Source organism: Strigops habroptila, chromosome 5 (assembly GCF_004027225.2).
Source record: "Strigops habroptila isolate Jane chromosome 5, bStrHab1.2.pri, whole genome shotgun sequence".
In the NCBI taxonomy this organism is placed as follows: Eukaryota; Metazoa; Chordata; class Aves; order Psittaciformes; family Psittacidae; genus Strigops; species Strigops habroptila.
In genome coordinates this window covers 65,891,891-65,902,951 of record NC_044281.2, presented here as the reverse complement: position 1 = coordinate 65,902,951, position 11,061 = coordinate 65,891,891, and the positions used below count along the sequence as shown (strand labels likewise).

General features: G+C 41.8%; 1 protein-coding gene across 2 annotated transcripts; it reads left to right on the top strand.

Annotated features, from left to right (window-relative positions):
• Positions 1–280: 280 nt before the first annotated feature.
• CCNJ (cyclin J) lies at positions 281–10,590 on the top strand. Of its 2 annotated transcripts, XM_030488404.1 has the most exons (6): positions 281–366; positions 684–778; positions 2,643–2,853; positions 5,244–5,543; positions 5,631–5,790; positions 7,413–10,590. In XM_030488404.1, exons 2-6 carry the CDS (start codon positions 710–712, stop codon positions 7,822–7,824), a joined length of 1,152 nt encoding a protein of 383 aa, XP_030344264.1. In that variant the 5' UTR covers positions 281–366; positions 684–709; the 3' UTR covers positions 7,825–10,590. The 2 variants fall into 2 exon arrangements, with proteins under 2 accessions (XP_030344264.1, XP_030344263.1); XM_030488403.1 differs by having other exon boundaries at positions 5,244–5,790.
• The last annotated feature ends 471 nt before the right edge of the window (positions 10,591–11,061 follow it).

Below are 11,061 nucleotides of genomic sequence, written 5' to 3'. Positions count from 1 at the left end.
CCGCGGCACCCGCCCCGGCCCCTCCTCCCTGGGCCTATTACCGTAGGGACGGCTACGGCAGCTCCGCGGGCCCAAAGCCTTCCCGCGCGGGGCCGCGGAGCGTGGGGCCCGGCGTGCCCCATGAGCGCCGCGCCCTGATTGGCTCCCGGCGGGCGGGCCGTGCTGTAAAGCGGCAGGCGATTGGCGGCCGGACGGCCGCGTGCGGGCGCTGCCTGGCTTTGTACACACGCCGGCCCGCTCAGCCCTTTAACAATGGGCGAGGCGGGCGGCGCCGCGTGATGGCGGGGGAGCCCTCGGGACGCCGCGCCGCGCTCAGGTGCCCCGGGTCAGACCCCGCCGTGGCCGCCAGCCCCGCTGCTGCGTAGGGTGAGTGGTGGCTTCGGCAGGGAAGTGCCGCCGGACTTGGTCGGGGCGCGATCGCCTTCCCTTGGGGCCGCCGCCTGCTCCGCGACCCCTTCTCTCGGCCGTGCCCCGCAGCGGGAGGGGGCGACTTAACGAGCCTCACTTGTGCCCCGCATGGCGGGCAGCTGGGCTGGGGGGCCGGGGGCGCCCCGCGGCGCGGGCGGCAGCTGATCGCGTTTAACCGGGGGTGAGCGGGGAAGGGGGTGAGGGTGGTGCTGTCCGTCCCGTCCCGTTCTGCCCCGCCCGCGCTTAGTGAGCGCCGCTTTCTCCCCTTTGCCCAGGCCCCGGCCGCCGCGCCGCGCCGCCGATGGAGCTGGAGGCGCAGTGGTGGACAGGACAGCTGGCTGCCGACATCCACCAAGCGCTTCGCTACAAGGTAGCCCGGCGCGGCGGCGCGGGGCAGGGGAGGCGGGTGGGAGCCTAAGGGGTGACGGGGGACGGCGGCGGTCTCGGAGCTTTTGTGAAGGCTCTAACAATCGGAGCCGGCCGGCCGGCCGGGGGGAGCCGGCCCCGCGGCTTAAAGCGGCGTGGAAAGAGTGTGTGAGGCGGCCGGGGCTCGGCCCGCCGGGGCTTTGGTGGAGTTTGCTTTCCTAAACATTGGAAAAGACGATGTCTTCCCCTCAGTTACGGCTCAGGCTGTTTGTTTTCGGGCTTGACAGTTTCTCTGACTGACGAGACTCGTCTCTGCATTTAGAAAGGCAGAGGGGTCCCGGGGCGCTTAATTCTTCTGTCTGGATGTGGAAGTGGGTCCAAATTTAAGCTTTGCAGAACTCGTTGTGATGGTGTTGGAACAAAAAACTCTAAAAGCCAAACAAACAAACAAACACTAGATGCAGTAAGGATAGTAAAGGGTTTAGGCAGTACTGCTTTGAAGTTGCTTCGGCTGACTCAAAGTTGCTCTTTGGGGCTGCTTTCTTAATACATCTTATGCCCAGCGCTGAAAAACAGTTTACGGTGGCTGAACCTACTAAAAATGCACTTTTGCTGCCTGATAGTACTTGGTGAGTGGATTATCTTTCTTTAAGGTGTGATTTTCTTGAAGCAGGGGTGGTGGGACAGGAGGACAGGATAAATTATTTGCTACCAAAGTTACTGTTGTTAAACTAAAGTGTTGTGAAAGATGCATTCTAAAGCTTAGTAGGTATAGGGGGGTTGTTGTGGGGTTTTTTTGTTTTGGGGGGGTTTTGAGAGGGGGTTGTTAGGTTTAGGGGGTTTCGTTTCTTCACTTCAGTAGCATGTTTCAGAGCTTTGAATTGACCTTAAGACTCTGAAAATTTTGGGCCACTCCATTCCAACTGGATGTTGTCAGACTGTCCTGCTGGAAATGTAATTGTACTCAAAACACCGCTTACACACAGTAAGTAGGCTGCGCAATCTAATTCATAAATTTATTAATGATAACAAAAGACGGCACTGCTGTTCTGCTGTATACAAGAGGAGATACTAGGCAGGAGCCTGGGGAACGTTCTTTCTACCTGTCCAAATTTTGTATTCAAAATAGATTACGTCACAGACTTTTCTCATCTGTGGTGTTAGTACGGCTTTTGTGGGGTCCCCGCCTCAAATCTGAGACGGTGCGAGTTTTATGTATGCTTGAACTAAATGCCCAAGAGCACACTATAATCAGTGCTAGTGCAACATCAATCAGATCAGATTAACTTGGGGTTTAAACGTGCATGCAGCAAATGTTGACACATGCACACCCCATTCCTCTTCCTAAGGTTGCTACCTTCAGTTGCCTGTTAGTGCCCTTCTCCTGGAGGCACCTGCAGAGAGCCAGTAGCATTGGAACATGCAAACGCTTCAGTACAAAGTCTGATTGCTCAAGTTGAACTGTAGTGGGAGGGGGTTGAGTTAGCTGATGGACTTTGCATTGAAGCAACTGAGGAGTACTCACATACCCTTGCTGTTTGCCTGCTGGGAGGTACAGCCTTTGCAGTGGAGGTAATACAACAGAAATGATAAAAGCTAAAGTCACTTCAGCCGTTTTCCCAATTGAAAGATATTAAATTTTAAATTATTACTCTAATGTTATGCAGAACCAAATTATTTCTTAGTTCTTCTGTAATACAGCAGATTTTGTTCTGTGAAAAAAATGCTGAAATGATGGAAACAGAAGGAAGAGGGGAGAAATCTTTTGGAAATTCCATGATAAGTTTGAGAATATCAGCTATGTTAATCTGATACCAATTCAAACTAAATGATGGTTTTAACAAAATTACATGCTGCTGTCCATCTAGGAGCTGAAGCTGCCCTCCTACAAAAGCCAATCTCCCCAGTTACATCTGAGAAGATACTTTGCAGATCTGATTGCCATTGTGAGCAATCGGTTCAGACTTTGTCCTGCTGCACGACATCTAGCTGTGTATCTGTTGGACCTCTTTATGGATCGTTATGACATATCTATACAGCAGCTGCATGTGGTTGCTCTTTCCTGTTTACTTTTAGCAAGTAAGTATGTAGCACCAAAGTTTAACTAGAGTAATATAGGTTCTGCTGCTAAATACAAGGCATGTCTTGATGGGATATAGCAGATAGGGGAAACAAAGTGGTTATAAAAGACAGGCAGATTAGTGTGTATCAGTTTGGCCCAATTGGTAGGACCTTTCTTTAGACTCTTGGTTTGAGTTCTGTTGACACCTGATGAAGCTGATGGGAGAAAAAACAAACTGACATGAAAAACTAATGTTTATTCTTGGAAACAAATTGTTCTAAGGTGAACTTTCAGAGCTGTATTGTAGGAATAGAAAGACTATCTTTCTGAGGACCTCTCAAAATAGGTAGATCCAGTGCTGGAAATAAGAAATTTGCATAACTGTGATAAAGGAAGAAATTAAATAAACCATATGTAGTCTGCACTGCTGATGATGTGTGGTTCTGGAATACTTCAGATTTCATAAATTGCAATGTTCTTTAAGCAAGCTAAGGCTAACATAAACCCTGTATTGTCACATACAAAATGTAATACTGGTGAAATGATAGTGAATGTACAGTACCCTGAAGACAGAATTAATTACAAACACTCGCTATGAGCAGTGCTGCTTATATTGACCTCTGCTAGATTCTTGTGGTATGTATCCATTTTTTGACATTTGTGGACCCCTTTTAGATGTCCCCAAAGAAATATGGGTACACTTGGCGGGGTACCTGCTGCATTTGTTCTTAAATCAACAGATTCAGATAAACAGGTCCTGGCAGCAGAACTAACTGTTGGTTCAGTTTCTGCTGATCTGTTTCCCTGAATATTTTATCAAATAAGATATATGGCATCATAGCTCCAGGCCCTCTCTGCTAGAAAACCAGAGCACTGAGGTGCTGGTTATTTTTGCTATACTGCTTCCTTTCATTGCATCCCCCTGTCTCCCACCAATACAGCTATTCAGCAGAACAGTTAAACAAGAAAAGGGTTATTTCAGATTCTTCTGGGGTAAACTTTGACTGGATGCCATCAGCCAGCAATCTTTTCTTGGCAAAGGATGAGGTGCTGAGTATGAAAACCTTGCTTCAGAAACCAGCGTAATCCATTTAGGAAAATGGATTTGCTTTGAACTAATGCCAGATTTTCAAATAAAATTCATGTTGTGAAGAGAATTATAATTAAAAAAAAAAAAAAAAATCACCTCTGCCATCTTTCATGACAGTCTGCAAGCAGAGCTCCAGAAGCCTCCCTTCCGAGTAGCAGCACATGAATTGGTTCAGAAAGCACAAACCAGAATGCTATTTTAAACTTTTGCCCTTTGTGGCTTTAACAAGCAGTGTAATCAGTGATGCAATATGTTAGGCAGATCACACCATGATGTATCTGATAACGTTATAGAAGTAGTAAGAGAAATTATTATGTGACTACTGAAGCTTTTATTTCTGTAATTACTAGAGTATGGGAAACAAAAATTAGCAGACTGGGACTGCTGTTGGATTAAGTCCTGTATAAGTACTGGGGCGGGGGGGGGGGGGGGAGAGAAAAATGTTCAGTTCTGCACAACTCCCTAAAAATGTGCATTTACAACATCTCATGTAGTACTGAATAGAGAGTGTAAGATGGAAAGAATTTGCAATGAAATTGAAATAGCACAACCATATGGCAAACTGTATGGAAATATGACACTTGTTTCTCTTATTAATGGGTTTTCTACATACACAATTTTGCTTCAGGCTAAAAACATACATGCCTGATGAGTTAAAAGTCCAAAGAAAGCTGAAGCTGCTAGCAGCATTAAAGTTGAAACAGTGTATATAGCAGTGTGGGTTTTCAGCTGTATATTGCTGAAATCCACTTGTTTGAACTGCAGGAGCAGCTTACCAACTATCAAATCTAAAACCATACCTACCATAACAGGCATTAAAAGCAGCCACGTTAGCTAGAGCTCTAGCTGTACTCTAATGAGTTTTAGAAACAAAAAGGGTGTGTGCGGGTGGGAGGGTGATGAAAGCCAAATGTTGTGGTGTTGTGTATGCCAAGTCACATCACTGTGGTATTTCATTGGTGATGGGGACACATAAAATAATTTGATGACAAAAACTTGCATATGCAGTGCCAGTGACACTAATACAGCTTGCTTTTGCTCTTGACAACCGACTTCTGTGTGCCAGGGTGGGAAAACCAACAGAAAATATGGCACTGCACAATATCCTACACAGTGTTTGACAGCTTTTTATAGTACATACCCCTTTTTGTCTCTGATGACATCTTCCATTTGAACTTTGCATCTGCAGGAAAGTCTCAAGCTTGTTTGACATAGAATTGAAATATGACCAATGCAGACATTAGATACAAGCTGTTTTGTAGTTCACTTGTGCTGAAACTTATTTTTTTTTTTCCTCCTCTTTCTATTCACCGGAAGGTAAATTTGAAGAAAAGGAAGACAGTGTTCCCAAACTTGAACAGCTGAACAGCTTGGGTTGTATGACTAACATGAATTTGGTACTAACAAAACAGAATTTGCTTCATATGGAGTTGTTGTTGCTAGAAACATTTCAGTGGAATTTGTGCCTCCCAACTGCTGCTCATTTCATCGACTATTATCTTTCTATTGCTGTCCATGAGACTGATCTTCATGATGGCTGGCCAATGGTTTGCTTAGAGAAGACTAAGTTATATATGGCAAAATATGCTGATTACTTTCTGGAAGTATCACTGCAAGGTGAGTTACGTATTTCAGGTAATGACTCCTCTGTTGCCTTGACAGACAATGACCAACTTGAATCTTTTTCTTATTCCTTCTTTCTAGATCATGCATTTTTAAATTATGCTCCTTCTTTAGTTGCTACTGCATGTGTAGCTTCTTCAAGGATTATCTTGCGTCTCTCACCAACGTGGCCTACCCGACTGCATCATCTTACTGCATACTCCTGGGATTTTCTAGTGCCGTGTATTGAGCGACTATTAATGTAAGTTAACAGTAGCTTTTTTTAAGCCCATTTCCGCATCTGTTGATATGCTTAATGGCTGGTAGCACTCAGAGTAAATGTCTTCTTTTAATTTCAATTTTTCTATTCTAAAAATACTTAGGTATTAGGTAATATAGTTAAGTAATAACTGTTTTTCCAAAAAAGAAAACCTTATCAGATCTAACTTCTTTCCTGTTCTTTCAACAAACAAACCTCAGCCTTGCATTTCCACTGAACATCTTCTGGCATGCTTTGAGAATCTGTTAAATAGCTTGTTCCCAATCTCTGTAGTCTGCTCAGAGAGCAAAAAGAGTGAAGAGTTCCAAAGGCATAGCAGCTCCTACTTACTCTGAATTATTTATCCCTTGGAAGTTCAAGGGATGCTCCAAACAGATTATGTAGACTGTTTGAGTGGCCAATTTTAGGGAAAGGAAATGACCTGAAGGTTTTATTTAATTCTGCACTACAGTGGAGATATCCAGCTGACATGAGAGAAAAATACCAACAAATGCCAAAGTGAACCTTACTGGAAAGGGTTGTTAAACAATCAGTTCTTTTATTCTAACCCTTAAGATCAAAACCTGTGCCCACCATAACTGCTTTCCTCCTAAAGAAGTTTTCTTTTGCCCAGATCTAAACACAGTTTTCTACAGTATTCTATAGAAGCATAGGAACAGCTGTATCTGGAAGAAGTGCATATTCCTTAAAAGTGTGACATTGTTTTGGCTTCGCTAATATGTGTAATAAAAGGAATAGTACCTAAAGCATGTGAGTGCTGTTGTAGAATTTTCAGTATTGCTGTGGAACACTTGTGGGGTGTGAGGAAGGTGAAGCGTTTAGGTCATCTTTACAGTGCACCATAAAAAGCAGTCTTTCAGGAAAACCTATTGAAGGGTTGAACCCCAACTGTCTTCAAGAGATCTGCTCTGTATAGTACAAAAACCTTAGATGATTTTAGGCCTGACTGAAGTATGTAGGTGGCACCTGATTAACCTCATCATAAGAGCAAGAGAAAGAGTACAGCTAAATACATTTCAGACAGGTGTAAATCAAAGGGAATTCAGGTGAGCTAAACTGTCTAACTGAAGTGTACTCTGTGGGCTAGAAAAAAGGTGAGAGGAAGATAAAAAAATGCATTTCCACTCCCCAGAACAGAATCCAGTATCAGTATACATATGATCTTTAAGTACTCTAATGTACATCTCTAAGAACCCTCTGATATCATGTCTTTTAAAACCCTATATTCTTACCCAATTTAAATGAGGTAGAAGCAGCAAGTTTTAATTTCAGGTTCTGGTAATCTGGCACTTTATTGCAGTACCAGTAGATTATATTGCACTCGTAATTTTAGATACTGCTGTATTATTTGTATTGTACTTGGTGTTTATTTGCATTTTGTATTGCTGTGCAATGAAGTGAAATGCTGAAAAGAAAGTGTATCCTAAAGAAATGAATTTTAAAATCTCAGATGATTTTAAAGGGTAGGCTAAAATTATTTTTTTCTCTCTTTTTAAAGCTTTGGAAGCTTTCAGATAGAGCACTCTAAAGGTCGCGCCGTTTAAATGTTAACCTAGAAGAGTTTAAATTATTTTCATGTATTCTGTCTTCTCAATCTGTTTTAGTGCACATGATAACGATGTGAAGGAAGCAAACAAGCAAAAAGGACAACATGCTCAGTCTGCCCAACACACTGTATTTCAGACCTCAGCTCCAACTCCCCAGCAGGCTAATGCTCAACAGCACATACCACAGTATCTCCAAGCTCATCAATCTTCATTACAGTATCACCATCAGACATCACAGCAGCAAAACTGTCAACAGATATTATCATCTAATCATACAGCATCTTACCCACTTCAGACTTGCCCTGCTGCCTTACAGTCTAGTGTTCAGGCTCGAGGCCATGCACAGACTGGTGCTGCAGTGTCAATCACTGCTCCGCTAGAAGTGAAGCCATGTATAAGTGTCTCCTACAACCGGAGTTACCAAGTGAATGGACGATATTCCTGTATTACTCCTTGCTTTGAGAGGTGATAAATACAGAATGGTTTTGTGCTTGTTTTTTTGGGGTGGGAAGTTGTGTTGAGGGGAATTGTTTTGGGTGTTTTTGTTTTGGTTTGGTTTTTTTGTTAACCCTCAAATAAGTTTGAGGGCAACAAATTGAATAAGAGAGTGTCTTTCCAGGAAAAAAGGCAACTGGATTGGCAAGCAGTACCATAGGTCAAATACAGACTTGAAACAAGCACACAGAACACCCTCCAAAAAGAATGTGTATACCTGGAGGTAGTAAGTTCTTTCTCTGGCACTCGGAATACTCAGTGCTTCTAACGCACATCTTTGAAATACCAGTCAAAAGTAGCTGTGGATTAACTACAGGCTTACCTTTTAATGAAGGAGATACGCAGTATTATTTTGAAGACATTTATGTAATACCACCATACAGTATTAACACTTACTTTAAATTTACTGAAACTTAAGAATCCATTGAATGCCAGATTTCTCCAGATACATGGGAACCACAGGAAGAAACAAATCTCATCTGGCTAACTCCATACTCTTGCCCCTTTTTCAGCATTTGTGTTGGATATTTGCTTTAGGCTAAGGCATTTGAGTTAACTGGTATTTTGGCTAGTTTTAAGTTTTGTACCTCACAGGATAGACACTATGTTTTTGCTTCTTTTCTTCTCCCTGTCTTTTTTATGTTTAAAGTAACTCTTTCATACTAACTCAGGGAATTTTGTATTCATTACGCTGTGCTGCTGGTTTGTACACTTAATTGGGTATAACTTGAAGGGAGAAAGGTAGAGAGGGAAGAGATTATAGCAAGTGGAGTGGCTTTTCTTCAGGGCATCTATGTGCAGGAATACCAAAGGGATATGTTAGTATTCACAGAATGTAGATGTGAGCTACTGCCCAGCAGTGTGCTGTTGAGTAATTGAAGAAAAGAGAGTTTCAGCTGAACTTGCACTGTACCAGAACTACTACAGTGGCTGCGATTCCTCTGTGTATACACAAACACACATGTAGTATTAATCAACGGAGAGCATCCTCCAGTTGTATTGACAGTATCACTTGTACAGAAAAAGTACAGTTAAATGTACTTTCAGGCTTATAGTGGAGGGAAATTCTCAGGTAATAGTGGGGCAACTTTTTCTTCTACTATTTTGGAGTTCTAGGAGAAAATGCAGAGATTTACTCTTTGAAAGGGGTGGATCAAAAATATATTGCAGAGTGAACTGCTTTATCACAATTAAGGTGCTAATTATGTAACTTTATGGATTTACACTATCTCCTGTGGAGTGGGTAGTCTGAGGGTAGAAAGCTTCACTCATCCAACTCTTGGATGAAAATGGTGGTAGAGGTATTAATGGAGGATTATTTTTTTTTAATTATTTTTTTTTTTAAGTACAAGAAGATACCTGAGTTTCTCCTGTGGTAGAATATGGGAGAGAGAGGGGTATGGATGACAGGATTCTTACTACTTTAAAATATCTTTGTAGTATGTGGACTTAAGGCTTTTTTTTGTTTTATTTTTTCTTCTACCACCTTCTTCGCCCCTGTCTTAGTGGCAGCACTTAAAATTGTGTACCATCTAACGATGCTGAAGTATTGTGAATCTTACAGAGACTGTTTTGAAAGCAGGGGCAATTAAGATAACATTATCAATATTTATCACAGAAGGGCCTTATCATAATGTTCAGAGTGGAGGGAAGACAGCTGTGTTAATTCTTTCCTGGGCTGAATGATAACATGCTACAAAAACCTACGTATTGTTGAGGAGAAGAAATCCTGTTTCTCTTGGTTTGTTTCGGTTTGTTTGGGCTATTTTGCAGAAATCTCAATTTGTGTGGTGGGCTTTTGTAGCATGTATGTGCAAGCCAGGAGGGTGAATGAATGAGATGACCCTCTGCTTTATGCTACAGAATCAACTTTGAAATAAGTATAGTGGGGTCAATTCTTAAATAAAGTGCAAGTTGGTTTGGTTGTGGTGGTTTTGGCTTTGTTTTTCTCTCCTCTCTCCATCTTTTCATGAATATTTGCCCATGTCTGAGAGTAGTGTTGAGACTTTCCACCTCATAAGATGCCATGGTTTTTATTCAGCATTGTTACCCATTTAAGAGGGAAATGGACTTCTTTCTCCTGGTTTCATTTTGTTGCAATGCTATATCCAAGTCCTCAGTGCTCTAACTACCTCTGATGCTATGAATGTACAGTCTTGTAATAGACCACAACTTGAAATAACAGCAGATGCCTGTAGCAATCTTTTATGTAAAATCTTTAAATCAGCTAACTTGTCATCTTTATTTGTGACACAGCAGTATAGGCTCTTCTTTTTGAGTATCAGTAAATTTATCCCATAGGCATTTGATATTTAAAAATTAACTAATACTTAACACTGGAATTATTAGGGGCGGGGGTGTATTCAGTTAGTTAATACAGCAAATTTACATTTAATAGGGTATTTTTTATTTGACTATTTTAAGACATTAGGTCAACTGTAAAAAGATCCACTACATGCTGTTTGTTTTTAATTTATTACTTAGTCTGAGTTTTTTCTGACACTACCGCTGCATAATGTCTACAGAGAAAATGTACACTGAACAGTTTCAATATATTATTTAAAAGGGCTTTACCAGTGTACATTAGAAATACACTGTTCTTACTATTAGAACCAAAATGTGGTTTTTATGGAATAAATAAGAATGGTGCTCCTAAATGCAAAATGTCCAACCAATGGAATCTTTGTGAGTGCTATGCATTCGACTTATTTTTTAAAATAAAACTAGTTTTGAGTAAGAAGTCTTGACTGCATGTTATGCTTTCAGGGGGTGGGTATGTTAAAACATGTAAACTGACCCTAATCTGTCTTGCATCATCCCCCGAGTATGGGCTGAAGAGGTAAGCATTTTCTTCTTTCTCCCCACCCTTTGCGACACTATAATAAGCTTCGGGAACACTCTGAATTCACAATTAAAAACAAAACACAAAAAAACCCCAAAACCCAACAGGAAGGAAATCATGCAGGAAGGGGCTTTAAAACTAATTGCACCCACAGCATATGCTAAACATTGTGTACTTCAACAATGTGTCTAGTGCACATCTGTAACAAAGAAAGTGAAGAACAAAAGAACTGTAGTAGTTAAAGATCAGGGGGCAAATTCATTTTGTTCTTGTTTAAAAACAAAAAAAAAGCAGTGATACTGGGAATCTCATACTAGAAATCATTAGGAGATGTGGGACTAGCCTTTTGTCAAGGGCTGCACCACTGAG

Coding starts and splice junctions, on each gene's coding strand:
- CCNJ (XM_030488403.1), top strand. CDS start 710: ATGGAGCTGGAGGCGCAGTGGTGGACAGGACAGCTGGCTGCCGACATC. Junction 779..2,642: donor ACCAAGCGCTTCGCTACAAG/GTAGCCCGGCGC, acceptor CTGTCCATCTAG/GAGCTGAAGCTGCCCTCCTA. Junction 5,791..7,412: donor TGTATTGAGCGACTATTAAT/GTAAGTTAACAG, acceptor AATCTGTTTTAG/TGCACATGATAACGATGTGA.